Genomic DNA, 25,353 nt, shown 5'->3' with positions numbered 1-25,353 from the left:
CACCCACAGCCCTGGGGGAGTTCAGATCAGACACTGCTAAAAACTGTTTGAATAGAAGGAATGGGCATTAAGAACTGTAATGACCTCGATGGCAGGCCAGCATGGGTGGGGAAGATTATGACTCTGGTCCTGCAGCAGATTTCATAAAACTTGGTGGAACTTTGCACAGTGCTTGACCTCATGCCACAAATTTGTGGTGAAGCTGCGCATTACACTTGCTGTCGATCTCGCCAAAAGCTGCATACATGTAGCTGCACACTGAGCGTTTTTCTGATTTGAAACGTCTTAGACGACAGATTTTACGACAGCTGTTGCTTTGCTGAAATATTAGAGTATAGTCATTTAATTGTCATTGAATTAGCTCTGCCTGCCGCCGTCAAAAAGTTTTCTTCTTTTCTGTGTTGGAATCTGGGTTGCAGATCTCCCAGATTTCTCTCACAGCCAACTGAATATTTCTTTATTTCCAAACTATGGTGCTAAGCTGGGCATTTCTCATTTTCACACTGATAAGTTGAGCAGTCACACTGAGCCTCACAACAACCTGATTAGTTAGTCATAAAAATTGTCAGCATTTTCAATTTGTTTACTGCATTCAGGACACCTGACATGACTGCAGAAGTTACTGTATAATGCGCTGCACAAGCCACAGATGTACACTGTGCAACTTTCATAAAATGCGTCATAATTTGATACGCAATTTGTGCAATAAGATGTGACATAAGTGATGTTATGCCTTCCATATAGTGGCACCGGTCACTGCCTCGGGAATTTATGTGAGGACTTCCTGTGTCGTAATATGCTGAATATGAGCATTTATCTATAGATTAGCCATTTGCCAGTGGTAAAGTTGAGCATGCTCACCTTTTGTTTTATTATTTGTTTGCTGAACGCAGCTTCAATTTGACTACCGCATCAACATTGATATATTGAACGTCAACGACAACACACCTGTGTTTCTGGGTCTACCCTACCAAGCCAACATATCAGAAGTAGGTATCTTTGCTCGGAAGTGGGTGTATGGGTTGTCCCAGGATAGAGCAATCCATTAATTAACCCGACCCCCCAGGGACCATTGAAATCCTGCATCACCTTGTTGGGCTCAGCATGGTTAGGGTTAAGCCCTGCCCCATTTATTTCTGACCAATCAGCATCATAATTGTGTCCGACTTGCATGCACAAAAGTCGGACATGCATGCATGAACCTGTAGATGCCATTTGATGTGATGCGGTTTTCATTCAACAGCAGACACAGCTTTTAAGAGAAACCTGGCCCTGATGCAAAGGTCATTGACTGGAATGCACATTGACTTTGCTATTTACAGTTGGCACAGGTGGACACAATCATTTTCAGTGGCATACGAGCTACGGACATGGATGGCGCTAACAGTAATGGTCAAGTGATATACAGCGTTGAATACAATCCCACTGATCCGGTAAGGCACCGAAGACATATACCCTATGTGTGATGATACTTGTATTACGTACGGAGCAGACACGATTAACCGTGCATGGACCCCTTGTATTTTTTTAAATGCACACCACAAGCAAACTTGAAAGTGGAGTTTGAAAAGGGGGGGGCAGATATGAGACCATTTGAGTGAAGCCCACTGAGACTGCCACCCGTTGTACTTGATGATGGGACACTGTTGGGGGACTCCTTGGGGGTGGAAAGGGGCCATTGCAGCCCCTGCCCCACACATCACATTGTACTCTCGCTGCTACATTGAATTTGAGCCAGCCATCGGATCCTGATGTCAGCACTAGTAAGCAGGAAGTCGGGGGTTCAAATCCCGCCCAAGCAAGCTTGCAATTTTTTTTCTTAACTCATGGACCACACTAAGAATACAGTGTGACCTTATACATTGGTTGTGGGTAGAACCTATTTTAAATTATTTTTCTGTTCAACTTGTCAAAATTAAAGAGCACCTCCAAGGAAAACATGTTTTCTCTGATTTTATCTGTTCAAATAAATATGGAAGCATCCAAATCCAACGCAGTGTCATTTTGCATGCCAAACAATCCACAAGGGTTTATCCACTTCAAACACAGTGCTAGGGTTCCCCTTGTTTTCTCTGTTTTCCCCAAATGACGCAGTCCACATGCAGAATTCACATCTTGGCGTGAACCTAAAAAGTCCTCTTTAGCTTGTTATAGTTGTGCTCTGAAGACGTTGGATTTGGATGCTTCCATATTTATTTGAACAAATAAAATCAGAGAAAACATTTTTTTTCCTCAGAGGCGCTCTTTAACGCGAGAAGTAACAGTTGTATGTGGAATGTTGCATTAACATGATCACTAAACCAGACTTAACAGAAAATCTTTACTTTTCTGATATTTTTGATCTTACGTGACAGCCACAATCAACTTTCAATCTGCTTTCACTGATTCAACATTCGTCATTTTGCTCGGCACTGATGACTGGGCAAACGGCTCATATCATTTCCAACTTGGACCAATTGCCCAACACAGTTTGGAGCACAGCTAGATTGCTGGCCTGTCCTCTACACATGGCCACATGAAACTGTATGCATCTGCTGCATGGAAAGCATTTTCTCCTGTGCTGGTGGATGTAATAAAATCTATCTGTGCATCCTTCCAGAAGGTTCTAATTGACATTTCACCAAGGCCCAATTTGATGGCTATGCTTGCAGTCGGCGAGGAATCTCTGCTTACTGTAACAGTTGGTGCATAACGAGGTTTAGAAAGGCATTTTGGCTGATGTTGATAAGTACATTCCATAAGGAGTCTGGAGTTGTGTGGTTAATGCTCACAATTAGAAAAGTTGTAAGTGATGATATGAATACTGTGGTTTAGAGAATAGTAAAATTGGAACTGTATCCAATCAAACATTTCATTCCATTGGGTGTTAGGCCCGTCCAAAAGGGGGATTGGATTAGAGAAATAGTTGTTGGGTGATGGAGTGATCCCGATGTACGTTCATCTTTTGTTGGCTAGGATGCAAGTGACTATTTCACAATCAAAAACGGTGGAATAGGCGCCGTCTCTCTGCTGCGGCCGCTGGACTACGAGACCAAACGGACGTGGGAGGTTCTCATTAGAGCCAGGGTAAGATGACGTCCCAACTGGATTCTGCTGACCAGCATTGAGGAGTAACGTAGAAAAAACATTCAAATTCATTGTTTCACAATGCGTTGAGATGGTTCAAGAGTAATAAGAGCCTTTGCTGGAAATGAATGTAAGGTTTCCTTCCGTACAAGTCGAGCGTGGTGTCAGCTGCTGGTCGTGCCAGCAGACAGACATTCAAATCCAGAGGAACAGATTGAGAATTGATAATATCTGTACATATTCGGCAGCATAGATGAGGTATTGTTTAGTATTTAATTGCTGACAATTTTGTTCAAACTCAGGCCGGAAGTCGGCCAAACTCCACCAGCATAAAAGCGGGGCAGGATTGCCAAAACTAATCAGATTTGGTGGTCAGAAAATACCGCACATAGGCCTACACAGCTGCGTGTGTTTACTGAGATAAGTCTGTGGATCAGCAGTAGCAAATGAGATGTAGTAAAAATGTATCCTCAAGCCAAGAGTGTCCTCCTTAACCCCTTCTTGGCGGGAATTTCTTTCCGAAAGCTGACTCCAAGAATTCCAGCCTCGCTTGGCCACAAAGGCCACCTGCCAAACCGCAAATTCTCAGTTTGTGGCCCAGCGTGCTCTGCACGCTTTGAATTACACGGTGAAAAGGCTGATTATTTGGTGGCACGCGGCTCTACTCAAGCTTCCACATTCCCGTTGCCTCTTTTCAAAATGGGGACTATTGTGAAGCTGGTGATTATGATGCAAATTCGGTCTTTTCATTTCTGGGCTACACACAAAGACCAATTACCATATACACAAGAGCCAGGGTCTGCCTTCTTTCACCGTGTTCGCTCGAGCGTGGGCCGAGAATAATTCCTGAAAAGCGGGCTGAGGATCTCAATTTTTTTGGCGTGTTTTAACGCATCCTGGCATGAAGGGATTAAAATCAGTTAAGAATACCCCCGCTTGTTTGGACAGTATTTGCTTGCACCTGCTAATTATCAAGTGCTTTTGCCACGTCTTCCTCCAGGATAATGGTCCAGAGCCCAGGTCAAACACCACCGTCCTTTTCCTCAACGTCTTGGACGGGGAAGATCTACCTCCTCAATTCTTGCCTTGCAATTTCACCCGTGGAAGCAGCTGTGAGCCTGTGACGTACTCCACAACAATCTTAGAAAAAGCAGTGAGTGGCATCTAGCGCATCAAAGCGTCGTACCATTTTTGGCCTCTTTCTTAAGCAATCTCATTTTTTCTTAAACAATCTACATTTAGAAACATATAACAACAACAAAGTTAGTTCAATTGAATAATGTTCAAACAGTTACAACAATGTGAAATTAGAAGGGTAATTACTTTCCTTGATATTAAATGATGTGAAGAATTAATTTTGGCCTGTAAATTTATGGCAAATTTGATCGAACAGATTAACAGAATTAACAGGTTTACTTGATATTGATTCTTTACTATCCCACACTTCTCCAATCGGTATCTTTTTTTAAAAATGTTGATGACAAGTTATTGATATCAGAATCTGACTGGAGCAATTTTGTTTATCTCGTCAGAATATGTCCGGGCCATTAGTTTTTGAACCTGGCCCCATCCGTGCCATGGATGCTGACCTTGATGTAGCAACCAATGGACCTATACAGTACACGTTATCTGACGGTGAGCATTGAATGTAATGTTTAAAAAGGCCCGGTGCTATTTCACTGTGCCACTAAGCGCACGATTTTACGTTAACAGTGTCTCCTTTCAGTATTTCATGAAGACTGTAAGTAGTCTTAAGCAAGGAAAAAGCGTGTTTACCTTGGAGGGAGAAATTTGCTTAACATAATGAGGAAACAGTGCAATCTCTATGCGCATGAAACCATAAGAAAAACTGCACCACGCATCGCCATGAAGGAGTGCTGAAGGTTAGCAAAATTTCCTGCAGTAGTAAGCAAGACTTTTTTCACTGACTCGCGAAATGAGGAGGGCCTGATGTTTTGATGGTAGCAGAGTCTTTCTCGAAGGCAACATTTTGCCGCTTGACTGTCAGACACCAGGGGCTCAGGTTTATGCTGCACTCTCACCCAGCCAGCACACCCATCCTTACACAGCTGTACTTATTATATTGCCTTTGTTCTCATGTACAAAGCTCCTACACAACACGCAAAATATTTTTAATCACTCCAATTTAAACCAAATTCACTTTCCTGGGGTTGAAATTTTGACCGTATTGTCCCTTATATAAAACTCTTCATATAAAACTCTGCGACAGATTTTTACCCATCAAAATTTTTCCCTTGTTGAGTTATTTCCAAATATCAGTTTTGTGAAATTCTTAAGGTAAAAAGTGGCCTTGTGGGGTACTTCCCATTGTTCCGGTACCCCACAAGGCCCCGTGTATAAGCACACCAGACCAGGCATGGGTTAGCCCAGCCCTACCCTGCCAACCCATCCCAGGGCCATGCAGTGTCAGCTAGGGGCTGGCATTGTTCCCTAAATCCTTTTGTTATGACCCTGTCATTAACTCGCTCACAGTTACATGTATGTCCACTTAACTCTTCAATGCACACTGAGCCTGGCATCATTGTCATCCTGAAGCTCACGATATGCTACAGTACAACCAGTGTTGTATTCGAGTCCCATCACAGGCCCTTTCATAGGTCCAGGCACAAGCCCCTTCACAGCCAGTCATGAGTAATGGGTGAATAATGACAGAAGCTTGCTTTTGCAGCCATCCTTGTCACTCGAGTACCTTGTGATTTGACTTAAAGACTGAATGACTTGTGGTGGACTCGAATACAACTCTGAATAGAACACACGGCTCATAACGTACCGGTGGCCCATTCCATAATACACGTCACAGTCTCTTGAAATGTCTACATTAGTTTAATTGTTAAGTAGAATAGTTTTTATCTGAGTCGCTCAAAAGTAATGGGGCATATACATGCAAGCAATTTGAGGCAAAACCTGCCACCGACCAAGCCTGATATTTCTGCACACTTTGGTCGCCCGTATTTGTTTTCTAGCACCTCCCTCAACAGATCCTGCATGATTTGAGCTACAACTGACTAAGTTGATGTAGCAGCATAAAATGAAATCAGTTAATAGTCTATTTAAATGAGAAATTACATGCATGTAGAAATTGAACCCAGCTCTGTATCTCTAGCTCTCTGGAATGCTAACTAGTATGCATTTGCACACAGTGTCGATGGTTATGCTGCTATAGTTCTTTGGTTGCTAGGGGTATAGTATTTTGGTTGCTAGGGGTATAGTATTTTGGTTGCTAGGGATATAGTATTTTGGTTGCTAGGGGTATAGTATTTTGGTTGCTAGGGGTATAGTATTTTGGTTGCAAGGGGTATAGTACTTTGGTTGCTAGGGGTATAGTGCTTTGGTGGTTATAGGCGAACATGTACACAAGACGACAACTAAAATAGCGATGGCTATGTAGCTGCCTGTCGGCCAGTCAATGTGGGTGAGGTATTGTTATAATGCGAGAGAGCTCTGTTGCATGGTACGTTTATCATTTTCTTTGCTCATGGCCGTAGGCTTCCCACCGGAGTACATAGACTACTTCAGGATTGATTCAGAGACCGGCGAGGTGTTCCTACTGCAGCCTGTCTACAGAGCAGACTTTAAGGAGTTCACTCTTCAAGTCACGGTAAGAAAGACAAGTGACTTCAATCCACCTGCCTGTGTGAGAGAAATCATATTCTTACAAATGGGTCATTAGGGAGACATTTTGTGGTAAATTTTTCGACCTTAGGGAGGCATTTCAATGTCTCTCTAATGCCCGAGCAACCAGAAGGAGGCCGAATTTTGAGAGATGATAGATTAGGGTCTAAATTGAAAACATACAAAGTTTGGTTCAGATAAGATTAGGGAATATTTAATTATGGGACGGTAAAATTTGTGCACATCCTTATGGGAATGTCTCCCAAGTGACCCATTTTTGGTAATTCTTATTTTGGAAGTCATTTTCAATTTTGTTCATGGTGATCAATACTACTCTGGAATTTAAGTGTGAAGTGCTTGGAGACTTATAATAATATCATAATATTTATGATGAATTGATACACAGTATAAAACATGGTCTAGTGGACCATAAGTTGCCGTCACATTCATGGTGTTTTCCTGGTGGTTGTAACATTTTTGCCATGCCTATATGACCAGTCAACAACCTGTTCCTCGTGCGCGTCAGCATGGAGGCTGAAACTGGATTGGAAGCACCGTAGACTGGTCTCTCTTTTCACATAAACATCAACTGCCATTTGAATGTCAAAACTGACAGTTTGATTTGGCTCCGTGCATTTTTGATTTGAAGAGGGAATAACTCTGTATTAATCCTCCTATGCAAAGATCATACATTCTTGACACAGTTGCCATATCAGTGAAAATCAGTCAAATTTTCCCTATGTGTCTGTGTACTGGGGGAAATCAATTGGAAGGCATTTTTTACTGTTTTTGACGGTTTTTACAGCAGAAGGGGGGTAAAGCACATGTACATGCTCTTACGGTTTCAGTCCATTTGCAACCATGTTCACTTGCTCCCATGTGCAAAATTTCTTTGGCAGCTGAGAGGCTTGCAGAAATTTATAACCATTTGGGTTCACTGTGTTTTGTGTCATATAAACACCAATTTTTAATAAGGGAATAAATACGTGTTTGGCTGGTCATAAACGTGCATTTAAGACTGGCTCAAGAGAATGGACACGACTAATGCCCGAGCCGCAGACAAGGGCATTATCAGCATTCACTCACCTGATCCGGTCTTAAACCTTACACTGACTTGACGCATGCATGGGCAAGCTCTTCATTCCATGGCATACGCAGACTCTTAACCCCTAGGAATGGATTAAACTGTCTCGTATCCAGGTGCTAGTGTGTTTTTTATGCAGCAGGCATTGCTACATCTCAGCGGGCATTATCAGATGTTAATACACTGTCAAGTTGCGCACTATCTGTCCAAGGTATCTATCAATATCCATTAATGACTGGGTAGAATGAAGAAAATCAATTCAGCCAAGTAGAGTTGATCATTATGCAGTCCGACCCTTCAGTTTGTAGGGAAAGGTTGAGGCCTTTATGAGAGAGTAATGAGGCAAGTTCCATTGAAATCAAAGGAAATGACATCTTATTTGGAAACGACAAATAAAGATATTTTTAGAAAGATCAGCACGATATGCGGGAGTGCCGAAAATTAATGGTCCGAAAAATAGTCGAGCCAATTGTTGACGTTCTTGTGATTTCTACAGGCCAGCGAGAGCCCTGCAGAGGGCGGTTTGTACGCTATCACCTCTGCAACTGTCACCGTTCAAGAGGTCAACGAGCACCGGCCCGTCTTTGCCCAAGACTACTACCAGGGTTATGTCTATGAGAACTCACGGATCGGCACCCAGGTCAGCATGTCCAATCGGTCCACAGTGCCCCTCAAGCTGCACGCATCAGACATGGACATCGCACAAGTAAGGAAACATTCTTTCACTAAATGAAATTGTGGTGTCTAGTGATCATCCATGCTTTAAAGTGGCAGTCTTGCAGAAAAACCATTAAATTGCTATATCTTTCTGGACTTGCATCGCTACAAAGAAAGACCAACCTTGAGGTACAGATAATCAGTGCCCATGTACATATTTACCAGTTCGTCCTTGGGCAAAATGGCCAATTGTGGAAAATTACCCTGCTCAAGGACATCAGCTCAAGCCATTGGCTTGAAAAACCTGTTGGCTTGAAGAAAGCTTCACTGAGACTCAGTCAGATGTTATGACTGCGACTGCTTGTTTGGCAATCATAATGGCTGGTAAGCTTTCCATATATTCCAAATTGAGTGACTTGGAGGAGTAAATCACTTCTTTAAAAACTATAACAGGAAGAGGTTTTTCCCTGTAGGGTCGTCCCCTCATGCTCAGCTATTACTTATCTGACGCCACGGCTCATTTCATCCTTGAGGCTGGTCCGGATGGCTCATTTGCGTACGTTGTTGTCAGTAGCAACCAACTGGATCGGGAGGTAGCCAACAATTACACCATCAGGGTAAGTGAAGAGTTGTCAAGTAGGATTCAGAGTGGCTGAAGTTGCATACGGCTGGGTATGGTCGTCAGAGTGCAGGTGCATCAATTCATTCTCAGAATACTGATTAGACATGAGCTTAAGTTTCGGTATTGGTGCGTGACAGTTGCTCCTGTCTGAGACAGGATGCTGAGCAAGGAGCGATGTGACAGAAGTTCTGGGACCAATGTTTCAACTCCACATCCGAAATAACCAGCTTGATTGACGGTGTTGATGCAGAAATATCCACAGTTGCATTAGTTAGAGGTGCACTGTGAACTTTAAACATACGGGTGCTGTCAGCCAGTGAAGAATCATAACACGTAGATTTGTCCTCGTGCACACCTTCACCCAAGTTTTCTCCGTTAGCGTGTCCCAACATAATACAAATTCACAATTAAGTTCTTCACACGCTAGGTTTTGGCGGTGGAAAACGACACCTTTGCCCTGTTTCAAAGCGAAGAAGCCGTCGTGGATATCACAGTGTTGGATGTTAATGACAAACCCCCTGAGTTTGTGCCCAACGAGTACAGCACTGGCGAGAACCGATACAGAGCTACAGTGGAGGAGAACGCAGAGGCGGGCACCGTAATCATGACAGTAAGCCAAATCAGAATGGGTAGTCAAGAATGTTTCCATATCAACGTAAAGAGATGCAGACAGCATCACTAAACAGTCCCTGGTGATTCTCAATCAAACGGAAATGCCTTGTGGCGGAATAGTGCATGGATGTCACAAAGTCGACCGAGTTGGATCTCGTCCGAGTTGGATCTCGTCCAAGTTGGATCTCGTCCAAGTTGGATCTCGTCCAAGTTGGATCTTGTCCAAGTTTGATCTTGTCCAACTTGACTGACTGTCTGTGTCGAGTCGTGTCAGTAGGCCCATGCAAACACATGTTGGCATAATGGTAGTACGACCATGCCCCTCAAGTCAAATGAAGTACATGAAATTGAAGCACTGTTTAAGAGTCAAGAAATGATATTACCTCCTGTAAAAAAAAAAAAAGGCATTTCATGTTTTCAGAATTGCAGATGCCATATTGCTTTCAGTTTTGGGGAGGGGGGTTAGAGCTAGGTTTGAGACAGGGGTCCACATCAATGAGTGTAATCCTCTACAGTTTTACCCAAAATAAACACATACAAACTGGAAAGCCGATATTAGTGTCCCTTGGACAAGCCTTTTTCATAGCCTCCAGGTGCAGATCCAGGATTTTCCAAAGGAGGGGGGGCTTGAACTAAATCAGCTTTGGTAAAACGCCCAGAAGCACGAAGCCCTTAGGTCTTGGGGTTTGGGGCCTGCTGTAGATCCCCGGGACATTTTGGATTCTAAGTGCTGCAATCTCAGGCAGTTTGACCCCTTTTTATGTCTTAGTCACATTGATGAGGCTGGGTCCCTTCCTCTTTTTTCCTTCCTCCTCCCTTTTTTTCCCCTTTTTGTATTTATTAATTTTATTTTTTTTTGGTGAAACAAGGGAGGGGGAACGTGTGCCCTTCGTGGCATCCCTGGATCCACCCCTGGTCTCTTGTTTCATTTTAGACATGCAAGGTTGACATGTCTTTGCTTTTGACAAAAGAAAGTTTTTGTTTGACCTGTGAATTTGTGCAAGATATTCCTGTCAATCAAGTGTCCCAATTTTCTCTTGTTTTGTCCCAGCTATCTACAACAGACATGGACTTGCCTCCTTACGAACCTGTCGAATTTGTCATCAACTACATTGACAACGACGGTGAGACTAAATTTGGCCTGGCACAGTCCATGCCCAGCTCCGTCAACATCATCCTTGAGGAGAACGGAACCATCTTAGAAGGAGAGGAGTATAGCATCTCTATGCAGGCTATAGATGGTGGAATAAGTAGCTTAATGTAAGATTTCTTTATTTAGTGCCACTAAAAACCAACAGCGGGCAAATTGCCATTTAAAGGTTCAGCATTTGATGTTGTATTATTAAAATGGCAAAAATCTAAAATAAGATGCAGTCACCTTAGAAACAGAAGGAATGCCGCTATAACAAACATGACGGGGTCAATACCGTTGGCAGATTAACCATGCGTGCCCTGGCAGTTACTAGGCGATGACTTTGAACAAGTGCAGGCCAATGCACCCAGTTTCTCAGCTAGTTAATCACAATTAACTCTTCAACAACTAGTGACTTTCCCTTCTAATCCTTGGGGAAATAATGGCCACTTGTCACTTTCCAACATAAAAACTGGACTTTTTTTATCAAGTTGATGTTCAGGAATTACACACGCCAGTTGCATAGGGTTTGGTAGGTTTTGTGCACAAAATATTGGGAGCCAAGGATGATGTTCGTTACAGCCGAATGTTCGGTATATCGGTGTTTGGTATAGCAGCGTTCCACTGTATTACAAACTAACCTCAAAAAAGATTTAAAAATTAACATCTTCAAATATTACCATAAAAAGAAAATGAGATTATTACTGATTAATGAAAGTTTCTCTTACTTGTACAGCTCTCCATCAAAATAATGATTTTTTACCTTTCACTTCTGTATTGCTTAAGATCTGTCAGAAATTCAGTCTAATTGGAGCTGTTCTTCTTAAGTTTATCTTCACCATAATGTAAACTTACATTTTGTATTCGTTTCTTCCCACAGGTCAGAATTTGTGTACATTGAGATCACCGTTCTGCCGGCCAATGTCAGCCACGCGCCAACCTTCGAGCAACCTGTGTATGAGGCGTCGGCGAGCGAGGGCCTACCAGAGGGAGCATTTGTTACGACTGTCACGGTAAGACATTCAGGAGTTTACTGCTACTTGTAACATCATGGGCGTTGCCAGGATTTTTTGTCGGGGAGGGATTGAGCACTTATTGTAAGCCATTAATGGTGGGGGGGGGTCAGTTCTGACTTACTTGCAAACAAAGTGACCTTTGTTGTTCTCTTTTCCTCCTTTTTTCATTTACTTTGCCATTTTTGCTGTTTTTACTTCTCCCCTGTTTTCCCGGTGGGTGGTTGAGTACGGTACCCCATGCCCCCTCGAGCTCCCCTGGCATGGGGGGGAGGGGGCCATGCTGACAAATTTGAAACTCCACAGCAAAGAGGAATCCTCAGAATGAAAGGTTGCCAGGGAATTGGAACTATATTTGGACAAACTAAACGCTCGAAAACATCGAGTTATTCCCCGGTTCTTCTCAGAACCACACATACTCAAGAAAGAGACTGATCCATGGTGTAACCGCAATCGTTTGACTCATATAGTTCTTTCACCATGAAAACCTTCAAGTCTTAAACTAAATTTCATCATGCAAAATGTTGACTGATTGCTTGGCCTGTGGACAACTTGACATGTTCTGCTCAATTCTTCAAGACATTTTCAAAATGTGTAATATCGAGTGGAGGGCGAGTTCTCGGAATTTAGAAAGTCTGGATAATTGTTCTTAGGCCACTGACAGGGATGAAGGGGACACTGTATACTACAACATCACCGCCGGAAACATCAACAATGTCTTTACGGTGGACTCTGGAAGGTATGTGCCAGTGAAGTTGAGGTACTCGGAATTGGATTCGTAAAGTACCATGATGATTTGTGCTAAAAAGTGGATTGGATTTGATATGTCAATCACAGAAAAAGTTTTTAAAAAGCCTGGGCAGTTACTCAATGACTTTGTATCTCAAATATCAGTTCATGGTATTTTGGTGTAAGTTCTTTCATTTTGTTGTGGATTCATTTGTGTCTAGATTTTCCTTATTGACGTTTTTAAGTTCATTCGCATGTGAGTTAGTGGGTTTTTTCCCATTTCAGTGGTGAAGTCAAACTTGTTGGCACGCTAAACAGAGAAGCTGTGGCCAGCTATGAGTTGACCATACAGGCCAGTGATGGAGCCCTTGTAAGTATCCAGTTTGTTTTCGTTTTTCACCGTCCCGTTTCTTAAACCTCATCTTTGATTAGTAGTTACCTCAACTTGGGTGGACCTATTTCCAAAGTGAAGGGGGCATGATGCGTAAGCCACTTAGAGACCAATCCGTTATAGCCCCACCCCATTGTGTTCTGATTAAGAGTGGGAGGACCATGCCCCCCCTGTCAAAAAAATGGAGGGCCACAGCCTGCTTCACCCTCATTCCAATTTCCCCCCCCGCCCCACCCCGCCCCCGCCCCGCCCCTTCATCCCCAGTACCTCTGTAATCGTGGAGTCTGGCTGGAGACTTGGTTGCGCACCCTTGTTTTGTGGCTCAAGCTAGGTTCACTAGGTCTTTGGTGTTTTCAAACTCGTGGCCATTTGCTGCCTACATACCTAGCCACTGCCCTGGAAGCACAGTTTAGATACAACCTCAACATTGATTAGGAAGCTCTTCCTATTTGATAGACTGCCTGTTAAGGTTTAAGCGTTGCAAATTCAATTCCCTTCCCGTCAATTTCTTTGTTCATCTCGATTATTATTGTTGTTTTTTTTTTTTCTGTGATGGTTTATTTTTTACCTCAATTTTCTTTCTTGTTTTTTCTTATTTGGAATTCTTGTGCTTTTTCTGCAGAGTTCCACGTGCATCTTGCAGATTACAATACTTGACGTCAACGACAATAACCCGGTATTTAATGCCTCATTGCCAGCCGAGTTTTTGGTGTTGGAAGGTTTAGCTGATGAATTTGTAGGCCAAGTCATGGTAAGCAGATATTGTTATGTAATTTGTCTTGCATTGCGTATTTGTCGCATCACTGCTGAATGGTGCCATCACTGTCCCTTCATTAACGTACATGTACTAGCCCCCCTTCATTAACATACTAATCCCCTTCATTAATATACATGTACTAGCCCCCCTTCATTAACATACTAATCCCCTTTCATTAACATACTAACCCAAGCATTGTCTGGGGCTGTTTGAATGGGCTCAAAGCCTTGAATATCTGACGACACCACTGGAGACAGACGTAGGGCTAACAATTGTGATTGCACCTTTAAACTCATGTCGGACTTTGTCTTGGTGAAAAATTACCCAGTAGAAGCACTGTAAACTATTGACCAAGCTCGATCAGCAACCATTTATCAACAACTGGTTGATTCTTTGTGGTAATCAGTGTGCAAAATATATCCAGGGTACCAGGTAAAATTGACCAATGGTTGACTGTCACTGATCCAAGTTGGCCGTTAATGTAATAATAATAATAATGCACTTATATTGCGCCCTTTCCACTAAAAGTGTTCAAAAGCACATTACAAAGATAAAATTGCTCGACTAAAATCACAGACAACTATTATTACTGTTAACATTTAATAAGTGACAAAAAACTGACATACAAAATTTTAAAAACTATACAACTGAATATCACCATACCTAAAAAAGCCCCTCCAAGACACAAACAACTCAAATAGACCGTAAATAAACATCCTTTAAAGAATAGCTTGCCTAAACAAATGTGTTTTGAGCTTAGTTTTAAATGACGTCATACAATCCGCACCCCTAACATCAGCAGGAAGCATATTCCACAGCTGTGGTGCAGCCCCCCCAAAAAGTGGCATGCCCCCTAGTTACGTACGTAGTTTTCATGCTCATATTATCTAGATCCAGTGGTTTTTAAAATACTCATCCAGAGTGTCTTGAGTATCTTATGACTTTGAAGACCAAGAAACTCAAACTTATATTTGAGTAGTGTAATTGGGTGACCAGAATGAGAAGCCACTATACTGTGGTGGCACAGTGGTCCTATAGACAGGTGCAGTAGGGGTTCTGCTTTGCCAAATGCACGCACGTGCCAAGTGTGGTGCCACCGCAGTTATGGCGTCTCCTCAAATTCTATCGAGGGTTTTCACATGATGTAACATGACAGTCAGGGGCATTCCAGGAAACGTACCATGTCAGTGGAGGCGCGTGCATTTTTGAATCTTTGTATTTCTGTTGGCAGTTTCATGTACACCACAATGTTTGGAGACTTCAAAGTGGCGCACGTTTCTGCAAACATTGTAAATTGAACACTCACCGTTAAAATCGCATGACTGAAATTCCTCTGTAAAAGTGTTTGCCTTTTTCTTCTTCAAAATTCAGGCCAGTGACATGGATGAACCAGACACTCCCAACTCCAATGTCCAGTACAGTCTGGTATCAGACGCATTCCGTATCGACCCAGACAATGGCATGATCTTTACAGTAGGTGCCTTGGATAGGGAACAGCAGGATCGCTATGTGCTAGACGTTGTGGCTACGGACCAGGCAGCATCTCCGCGCAGCACCACACTGCAAGTTGTGGTGGTAGTGGAAGATGTGAACGACAACAGCCCCGTGTTCGAACCCAAGGAGTACTCTGTCGACGTGATGGAGAACTTACTTGCTCAGGACTTTCTGGTCCTGCAGGTGAGGTGTCCTGTACAGATTCAGGTGAAGGCTTTTGATCGAGGGGGAAACGCTGGATTCTTTGAGATGGGCAAAAATGTAGGAGGAGTGTTGAGGAATTCTCCAGGGTCACTGTGTATCTCTGCTGGTCTCTGACCTTGAAACTAAAACCATAGCACATTTATTCAAGAATCAACATAATGTATACAGATCCCAGTCTGAAGAAAATTGGTAATAGACACACCACAGAATACATACATCCAAATTTCGTTTGAATGTGCACATGCAGACAATGACATGGCATGCTGGTGTGAAAGCAGTGCGGCTGAGCGTGGTTGCATGATGGAAATAATTTCGATGTTGGTCACTCACAAGTTTTATGTTGCAGAGAACTTGGAAATGGTGTTTTATCGCTTGCTGCTGATCAAGGATTGGCTTAATTGAGACACAGCTAAGGCGAACAAAGGGGTTGAACTTTGATAGCACATCCTGCTGGGTGCCTCAGCCAATCAGAAAGAAGTGATCATGGCAACTAGTCACCATCCAGCCAATCAGCTGTGCAGGCTGCACATGGGTGTCCAGACAAGCCACATGTACATTCTTGGATACAGAAGCTTGTCTTTTTTGTGGGGGAGGGGGAATTCCTTCAGTTTTTTTTGGGGGGGGATAGATGAATGGACTTTTTTTTCGTAGCTATTATAAAGTCATAAAGTTTTAGTGTAGTTCACTCAAAGTCCACACTCACTTCATCTCAGCTCAATTTTATTCGCTGCTGCCCTTAGGCCCTTGACCGTGATGCGGCAGCTGTTCTTGAGTACCTTATCACCTCAGGGGATACTCAAACCTTCACCATCGTTCCGGAGACTGGAAGCCTCTCCCTCCTGAAGACACTGGACTACGAGGCAATGCAGACCTACACCTTAGAGGTTACGGTGCGCGACACGGAAAACGCCTCAGCAGCAAACGCCACAGCTACCGTGACAGTCAATGTTCTGGTGAGTTGTAGTTGTCAGTAGGTCCTAAACTCAAGTCACAAAGCTACAAGAAAGCCATCTGGCATGATCTTGAGAATCAATCATATAGTCCACTGCCCCCATCACAGGTTTTCTTGTCGCATACAAAAAGGCCTTAGGATTTCAAGCTGTTGGTATCGTTGGTGATATTTACTCCCTTGCGGAATCTTATGTTTCACATTTAAGCATCAATGTCATTTACAGTGCATAAGTCATGAGGGTGAAGTATATCTTACACTGCCTATTAGCGTAAGTGTGAACAAACTCCATGGGAGAAAAGTCTCCCTCTTTACTCCCTCGCGTTCACCATTGTTTGTGGTTTTTCTTCTTCAGGATGAGAATGACCACGACCCCGTTTTTACCATGACCGGCTACGAGGGCGCCGTTCTCAGGACAGCCGACTTGGGGACCGTGGCTGCGAGTGGCATCAGAGCAGTGGATGGAGATCTAGCTGTAAGTGGAAGCGGAGGGAGCGTGCACTGTGTGGCCCTTCAGCATTGTAGAATGCATTGTCTCAGCCCCCCCCTGCCTGGGTCTCCTTGTGCCCAAATTGACCCATGCAGTCATGGCTAATTGGTTGCCATGTTTCAGACAAATGGGAAGCAAGGCCTTACTCAAGCAGTGGCTTATCCAGTACAGGGCAGGGGTGCAAGTTGCCTCTCCTCACGCCCTCCCCCCCAAAAAAGACACCTTGCCAATTTTTGGAGAGTAAAAGCATTCGAGAAATGGTACTACTATCGGGGGGGTATGAGGATTCTTTTGCCGATGAAAGCCATTTTTAGAAATTCCTGCTCCCTGCCCAAGACTCAGATACATCACTTGCTTGTTGTATCATTGACTGCCAGCAGGTTAAAACACCGTTCATTGCAGACAAATCATTGTTGTGGGTGTTGGAAATTGTGGAAGGTTAATTTACTGTATCAAATACCCACCTCCTGGTCTAGTCTTTTATTTTGAAAGAGAAGAGATACTTGATTGATTGGTTGGTTGGTTGGTTGGTTGGTTGGTTGGTTGGTTGGTCGGTCGGTCGGTTGGTCAGTCGGTCACTCACATGACTACTTAGACAGAAACTTTAATCCAGTAGCCATAGGCACCAGTTAGCCTTTGGTGAGGCAGGTTTGTGCAGCTTTGCATGTTACTTTGTGCCTTCTATCTCTGCGACTCAGGTTAGAATCCCCACCCAGGCTGATATGTAAATTTCGTTCTTGGCCCCCTACATGTACCTAATTCTGAAGTAGTTCTCCCCCCCCCCGCACCTCAGAGTTGTCTTCCCCCTTGGGGTCCTGGGGAGAAGGGTGCCTAGTGAATGATATCGCTGTCCTGGTTGGTCAAGTGTACACCTCTTTCAACCATTCATGTTTTCTTGTCTTCATTTATCAGGACACGGCCAACGGTCAGGTGTTCTATAATTTGATGCCAGCCAGTGTTTATTTCACCATTCTGGACCCAAGTGAAGGATTGGTGGTAACCAAGACGAGCCTTCAGAATGCTCCCGACGTGAACAATGTAAGATTTGCCTAAATCAACATAAATTATATTCTTCAGTAGAATTTTAAATGCTGTTCCCTTTTAATTGTCTTGCGGCCTTCAAGTTCGGTACTGTTTTTCCTCATGCCCTAGGGGTGAGGGATAACATTGGTCCAACATTTGTTACCTACATATTGGTTTTATGAATCTTCCAGTAATGGGCAATGTTGTTGGAGGAAAGACTTGCCAGAAATATGTAGCTTTTCAGCCAAGAATAACAAAATGTCAAGTGACAGACAGTTTAGGAGTTTCTTACACGATGTCAGGTTTTGGAAGGCATTTGATCTAATGCTGTGCTTTAGCGAGTGGTAAGGTTGTTTTCTGCTTTTTTTTTTTTTGGTAACAGTTGACTATTGTTGCCTATGACAATGGGAATCCATCCCGGAGCCAGACTGCGTCCCTCATCATCCGAGTCCGAATGGAGAGGCCTGTCTTCCCACAGTCTGTCTACATGTAAGCACCCTTTGAAACCCTTCCTCTTTTACTGATTGGCTTACTTGGGAGTCAGGTTGGTGTAGCTGGCTCTTTCCCCCACCTGTGACCCAGGTTCGAATCCCACCTAAGTCTGCACGTGGATTTTTTTTTTTTCAGTCCTAGCCTGATTCCGTGGGGTTTACCGGGTGTTTTCCTCCCACCTCTAAAATTGAATGTTTCGTCACTGTCTTCTTCTATTAATTGCCACTTTATGCTGTGATTGGTACTAAATACACTGTCGGATGCAGAGAAATAAATAAATACTCACGTATGCAGTTTACTTGATATGAAGTCTTGCTGTTTCAGCCCACAAGAAGCTCCATTGTTTTGTTGGCAGAAGGACAGAATTATTTGATTATACATGAGAGAGTGATAAACCCAACTTCCATATCTTTTAATACTGTCGTTCACACAAACCGCTAACCAGACTAGACCTGTAACACAACGACATTAACGCTTTGTTTACACGTGCGCTTTCCTGTGGCAGTGTCCCCAGTGTCAATCATGACCCCATAGGAAAGTGCATATGTAAACAAAACGTGACGTCATAATGTTTGAGGACTATTTATTTACGTTACAAGCTTCAGTGCCTTTATACAACGCAAGTGAGCCACTTTGATTGACATTGCATGCAGTTATTTGAGGGCTTTACATTCATCCTACATCTGCTTATGGCTCAAACGTTCCCTCTTCAGCAACCAGATTTAAAGATTACTAAACTTTGTTTACTAAAGTGACAAAAAAATTGTATTTTTGTGCTTATCAAAACATAATATGCTATGTGAGAGCAAAATTCAATATAATTTTATTGAATGAATTTTTTTATTTAACATACCCACTTTGGAGCTTGAGTATTGTAAGCTTTAATACTCATTGAAGTTTTAGCATTGATTTTTTTGATTGAAATATCTGGGGTTTTTTTCTTAGGGTTGATGACCTTAAAGAGGAAGAGCCACCAGGGACAAAGGTCATTGAACTTCGTGCTTCAGCCAATCAGGGTGATCAGATTGAATATGAGATTATTGCAGGTGATCCTGACGGTACGTCTGAGTACAGATCTCTCAAGTGTGAAGGCTTGCCCCGATGTGTAGAGTTTGGTTTCTGTATGTTTCTAAACAATTGAAGAATTATGTTTTTTTGTTCGTGACGTTGTACCATATTTGGTTAGTAGAAGGCCAGTCATTTTTGACATTGCGTAATGGTGTGTGGTTGCTGATGAGTCATTTCAAAGAGTTCTTAAACTTTCTTTTGAGTGTAGTTTTGGTCCATCTTCACTTAAAGAGCACTTACATACTGTACATTGCAATTAAAGGTTAACCTGTGAATAGGACAGTCTTTTCCCACTTTTTCTCTTCTTATTGAATTTATTTTCATTTCACAAAACAGGAAAAACTTTTCCGAAAGTGGAAACAGATTTTCGTAGATTTTCCTACAGGTGGGAAAAAAACGGAAAAGTTTTTTCACGGATTTTCCCACTTTTTTACAAATCATTTCCCCCCTTGTGAAATGTGAGTGTAAATATGAAAAAAGGGTGAATTCTTTCCACAGAATTTCCCCTCCCAATTCACAGAGTTAACATTAAGTTGCAGTGTACTGTACATATGCGAGTTTCAAAGGCACTTGCCTGCTTAGCTACAGCAAACTGGATGAAACTCCCAATTGTTGCTTGAGTAGTCCCCACTTACGCAAGGATTGCGTGCATTCCATGTTACTTGGTAGTTGTTCATCCAGGCTTGTCCCTTGAGCTGGGACTGTTAAAATGATAAGGAAAACTAAATTCTTAGATGAACTAAAGTTCCTCGACTAAAATTACATCCAGCGGAATGTATCACGTAGTGTGTCATTTTCCTTAAACCTCAAAACTTTAAACTCGCAAACAGGCAAATTTGAGTTGGTGTCCCAGGAGAATATTGGGACAATCCAAACGCTGAAGGTGTTAGACAGGGAGAATGTGAGCAGCTACTCCCTGATGGTACGAGCCAGCGTGGTGGAGGCTACTACTGGAGGAGGAAATCGGAGAAAGAGAAGACAAGCCGGTAAGTTGCCGTGGCAACTAAACTGATGCGGATGAGGAATTGATGGATTGGTTTGTTGTCATCTAGGAATTTCAAGAAGCGCGTAGAGCTTCATTGGACAAGTTCAGTTGCATTTCACTGGGCATTGTTGATGGTTCCCTTGAATGACCAAAAGCATTGGGTTTGGTCTAAGGGAGTCAGGTTGGCAAGGTAGTTCTTTCCTCGCCTTCCACCTCTGTGGTCCCAGGTTCGATTCCCGGCCCGATCCACATGTGGATTGGGTTTTCAGTCCCTACCTGACTGCGTGGGTTTTACCCAGAATATTCCTCTGGGGTTTTCCTCCCACCTCTAAAGCTGTAACTGCTTCTTACTGTCTCCCCTTTACTGTTGGTGAATGTGGGTCGTTTGGCGGCTGCCCGAGGCGCCCTTGTAGGCCATCGGCTCAGCCATGTTTAAATGTATTCTTTGTACAGCACATTTGAACATATCTATATAAAATTTGCGCTTTATAAATGAATAAATTATTATTGATTATTATAAATTATATTGATTATTATTAATTATTATTGATTATTATTAGTTATTATTATTATGTCTTGTACATGAAATGATTTTCATGGAACAGCAGCTGTGTACGATGGTTGTTGCATTGCTGCAAATATGGTGATAGCAGTTGACATGGTCACCAGATTCATCTCTGTGTTAAATCATATTCTCCGTGTGTGGAGATGTAACGGCAAGTTTTACTGGTTGATTTCAGATACCAATGTCGTAGAAGTGGTGATAGACCTGGTAGATATCAACGACAACATGCCGGCTTTTGAGAAGACTGCTTACTTTGTCGGAGTGTCCGATTCGGCGGGCATTGGCACAACAGTGATCACCATGAAGGTGAGTGCGATCGAAACAAACCTCACTGCCATCGCTGGACCCTGGCTTCAGCATCAGTGATGCAGTGAGATCTCTTCAGCAAAAGGGATTTGATCGCAAAGCCTAATGTCAGGCGAGCTGTAATAAGCACAATTTATTTCACATTATGTCAATCACTCGTGTATCAGATTGCTATGATGAGCATGGTCACTAGTGCAGTGTGGTAAATCTCTGTCTTTAAATTTACCGAAGTCGCCGTCAGCAGCATACACTGATAGAAAAATCGAATCAAGTTTACTTCTTTCTCTGGTTCAGGCCATCGATCAAGACAGCGGCAACAACAGTGTGATAGATTATTCCATGCAAGCCAAGCCAGCCTCATCCGACAACCAGGTGAATAAGCCTGCAGCGGATAGCTTTACCATCGACGCCTCCACGGGAGTCATCAAGACAGCTGTGGCAGAGTTGGCTGCTGAGCCCAGGACCTTTACCTACTCAGTCTTCGGTCGAGAACGATTGGGCCCTCCAGAGAACGCCGCAAACACCACTGTCACGGTACAATATTTATACTCATTTCCGTCCAGATCCAAATCTGCTTCCAGATTCAAATTTATTTTGGAGGAGAGTGGGGTTAACAAAGCTTATTGTTTGGGGGGGGAACATTTGGCAATTCTATATGTAACCTTTAATGACCTTTCAGGGATGAGGCTAAATATTAAAGTTTTCACCCTTTTTTGGAAGAAGGGGAAGTGAATTAGTCCCCCAAGATTGCCTTTTTCTTAGTATTTTTTGTAAAGAAAAAAATTGCTCTTTCTTGGTTGGGGGGCATGGTCCTTGTGGGGCTCCCCGGATCTGCTAGTGTGTCTTCCATTGATGGGTTTGAAGTTGCCAATAAGTGAGTATGAAATTCAAAGTACAGGAAATTTTGATTGTAAAGGTTGTGGAACATCCAAACTCTTCTACTAAGGGAAAAGAAGAGAAGATTTACCTTTGATGGTTACTTACAGTACACTGTAGTTGAAAGTTAACACTGCCGTGAATCAGAATGGGGAATTTTGTGATAAGAACTCGCGTTCACATTCACATTAATAAGAACATTGTCTCACTTGTGCAGAAAGATTTTAAAAAAGTTTTCCAACTGTGAGAAATTGTTTTCACATTTTTTCTAACGAAAACAATTCCCTGGGAAGAGAGAAATGTTAAAAAGAAATTCCCATTCCCAGGTCAGCTTTCAAGATACCAATCTAGTAATCCCGCCCACTGCATACTTGGGCACTGAGCGCGTACCCTTCTCCAATGCCATACTACATGTTCAAGCAGGGCACGCATCATACGCACATGCATGCAAGTCTGAATTTTGTGCACGCATGTCAGATGTAAATTACAGCTGTGATTGGTCAGAAAACAATGGGGTGGGGCTTCATGGATAGGTCTATTATAATGCACTGTCGGAGGAGTGTACCGGGATTTTAATGCTGACCGTGACTTGTTTTTTGTCGTTCGGTTGTGCAACACAGATTTCCCTCGTCAATGAAGACAACCGTGTTATCCTCGCGACCAGCCTCCCTCCCAGTCTCCTAAGAGAGAACCAAGCACTCCTGGAGGCAGCCCTAGAGGAGCTGCTAGGAGCCGAGGTTGTCATAGAGGATATCGGAGTACGTCTCTATGGCGACAACCTGGAGAAAAGTGACCCCTCAGGGTCAGACGTCCAGTTTTATGCCATCAATGTGAATACAGGAGAGCCGTTTACAACCGACGAGTTAATCCAGTGGGTACAGCTTGTTGGATTCTTATGTGGCAGTCACTTTCGAGTTGCATCACTGCTCTTTCTCTGTGAACACTGTGAATTGAATATAAGAACCAAGCGACTGAGTCTCCTTTGCTAAGATTGTCTTCACTGACATTGGGGAATATCGGTAGACCTGGGGCAAAGATCGATCGCTTATGATTTTTTTTTTCAGTCAGCATTGAAAAATTGTTAATAATGTCTTGGTCATGTCTCCATCATGCCATTTCAACTACAAGCTCTTGCTTCACGTTTATAATTACAAAGCAAAGGTTTTTAGTAGCATGATGTTTTTGGGGGTTTTTTTTGAGTGTGGTTTCAAAAAGAACCAGTTGAATCAAGTGATTCCTTTTAGACCTCAACCGAGTCACGAGAAAGGTATGTGGTGTGCTGAAAACTTTCCTCTCATTACTATATTCGCTGTGTAAACCGTCAGATTAATTTAACCCCTTCGTGCCGGGACGCGGCTAGACACGCCGCAAAAATTGAGATCTTCAGCCCGCTCTTCAGCTATTATTCTCGGCCCACGCTTGCGCGAACGCGTTGAAAGAAGGCATACCCTGGCTCTTGTATATATGGTTATCGATCTTTTTGTGTAGCCCAGAAGTGAAAAGACCGAATTTGCATCATAATCACCAGCTTCACAATAGTCCCCACTTTGAAAAGAGGCAACGGGAATGTGGAAGCATGAGTAGAGCTACATGCCACCAAACAATCAGCCTTTTCACCGTGTAATTCAAAGCGTGCAGAGCACGCAGGGCCACAAACTGAGAATTTGTGGTTTGGCAGGTGGCTTTCGTGGCCAAGCGAGGCTGGAATTCTTGGAGTCGGCCTTCTGGAAGAAATTCCCCGGTGCGAAGGGGTTAAACAAAACATCGAAAAATATGAGATATGCTTTTCATATTGATATGCATAAAACCCTCCACTCATTTGATCTGTAGGCTCTTACAAAATGTCAGTCAATTGGACGCCGTCCTCCGAGACATCTCCCCGGATGGCAACGGCAGAGTCATCGAGGTCCGCAAACCCAGGACGGGTCAGCGCCCGGTCACCTCGGATGCTGAGCCCACAGTGGAAGCCATAGCCTTGCTCTGCTTGGCTGTGGCTCTGTTCATCCTGTGCATACTGGCCATCGCCGTCGTTGTCGTGTCCTGGAAGAAGTGAGTATAGCCCCCTCCGTCTGCATTTTTACAGTTGCGTGATTTGGGTCGCACTCGACAATTTCTTGAAGAATCTTTGCCTCAGGTCTGTCAGGATTTGAGCCAGGACCTGAAGCACGTCGTTGAACCTTATGTACCCCGGTTGACCTAGCCTCTGCTCCTATCACAATTCCACTCTGCTGACTGTACCCAGACCCAAGAATAGCTTCAATGAATAGGACCACTATTTCTGACCCCAAATCCTAAAACCTAAATTCTATCCTGTATCAAATTTCTGGATAGTGTTTCATTATTCCCCAAAACTAGCTGCAAATACACCTATTTAGAACTTCATTCTTATGTCTTTCTTCGTCATTGCTTACTCTTGCCGTGAAGTGCCACGAACTAGATGGAATGACACCGTTAAAATCTCATATTATTTTTAGATACGAAGTATTCCAGCTATTTTTAGAATTCCAGATTTTTTTTTGTTAGTAGGAATTGAAAGCACCAGCATTTTAGAACCATTGCAACCACTTTTTTTAACGAGTTAAAATTTATTTACTGATAGAAACAATTTGGACAGTCATTGTTGGAACCAGAACAATCTTTCCCACTTCCTGACCTAAACCCAGGATATGCCACTGGCCGGGCAATACGTAAGCCACGGTTAAGAACTACCATTAATGGTCAAAGTTGAAAGACTTTGTTAAAATGGCTTTTTGGAGCAAAAACAGCATACTTTACTTCATTGTCTCAGTCGTGACTGAAAATGTTTAGGGGGTTTGCATGGCTGCCATTTTACAGGCCAGTGCTTTTGTTCCACTGGATATACACAAAGGAGGTTTCCCTGTGGAACAAAAGGACTGCCCTGCATGATGGCTACCATGCACAAAAGTACAGCCCCCATTGAATGTGTTTACACCCTTAGACAAAGTTCACTTAGTCAGATCTTCACATAATTTGCACCCCTGTAACCAACTTCCGTGAGCTTACATTCAGTGAAGAAGTGTTTAATATCTGTTTCACTACAGAGCACGATTTTTGTACAACCAATATTAATATTGATGCTATCATACCAAAAATATACACCCGCCATTTCCACCATTCGTTTCCTGTCAACCTGAGCCATCAGAAACCCCCTAGAATCTTTCCAGAAATGTCTTCTTTGTCCTTT

General features: G+C 43.0%; 1 protein-coding gene across 18 annotated transcripts in view; it reads left to right on the top strand.

Moving 5' to 3' along the window:
• pcdh15 (protocadherin related 15) overlaps window positions 1–25,353 on the top strand; it is a 71,206-nt gene that overhangs the window by 30,937 nt on the left and 14,916 nt on the right. For all 18 annotated transcript variants that reach the window (XM_087149108.1, XM_087149117.1, XM_022245593.2 and 15 more), the window contains 25 exons: window positions 894–989; window positions 1,323–1,433; window positions 2,956–3,066; window positions 4,067–4,219; window positions 4,599–4,701; window positions 6,573–6,685; window positions 8,280–8,489; window positions 8,914–9,057; window positions 9,490–9,672; window positions 10,726–10,934; window positions 11,687–11,819; window positions 12,473–12,558; window positions 12,834–12,918; window positions 13,562–13,690; window positions 15,068–15,373; window positions 16,135–16,347; window positions 16,699–16,818; window positions 17,746–17,871; window positions 18,239–18,345; window positions 19,294–19,406; window positions 20,247–20,402; window positions 21,142–21,272; window positions 21,567–21,806; window positions 22,769–23,019; window positions 23,979–24,197. In XM_087149108.1, coding sequence (XP_087005234.1) covers window positions 894–989; window positions 1,323–1,433; window positions 2,956–3,066; window positions 4,067–4,219; window positions 4,599–4,701; window positions 6,573–6,685; window positions 8,280–8,489; window positions 8,914–9,057; window positions 9,490–9,672; window positions 10,726–10,934; window positions 11,687–11,819; window positions 12,473–12,558; window positions 12,834–12,918; window positions 13,562–13,690; window positions 15,068–15,373; window positions 16,135–16,347; window positions 16,699–16,818; window positions 17,746–17,871; window positions 18,239–18,345; window positions 19,294–19,406; window positions 20,247–20,402; window positions 21,142–21,272; window positions 21,567–21,806; window positions 22,769–23,019; window positions 23,979–24,197 — 3,848 coding nt within the window. The remainder of the gene's footprint in view (window positions 1–893; window positions 990–1,322; window positions 1,434–2,955; window positions 3,067–4,066; window positions 4,220–4,598; window positions 4,702–6,572; window positions 6,686–8,279; window positions 8,490–8,913; window positions 9,058–9,489; window positions 9,673–10,725; window positions 10,935–11,686; window positions 11,820–12,472; window positions 12,559–12,833; window positions 12,919–13,561; window positions 13,691–15,067; window positions 15,374–16,134; window positions 16,348–16,698; window positions 16,819–17,745; window positions 17,872–18,238; window positions 18,346–19,293; window positions 19,407–20,246; window positions 20,403–21,141; window positions 21,273–21,566; window positions 21,807–22,768; window positions 23,020–23,978; window positions 24,198–25,353) is intronic.

This window comes from Acanthaster planci, linkage group LG19, assembly GCF_054643075.1.
Source record: "Acanthaster planci isolate LZ-2023a linkage group LG19, COTS_SCS, whole genome shotgun sequence".
NCBI classification, from domain to species: Eukaryota; Metazoa; Echinodermata; class Asteroidea; order Valvatida; family Acanthasteridae; genus Acanthaster; species Acanthaster planci.
The sequence above is the reverse complement of the archived record's forward strand: the minus strand, read 5'-3'. Positions and strand labels throughout refer to the sequence as shown.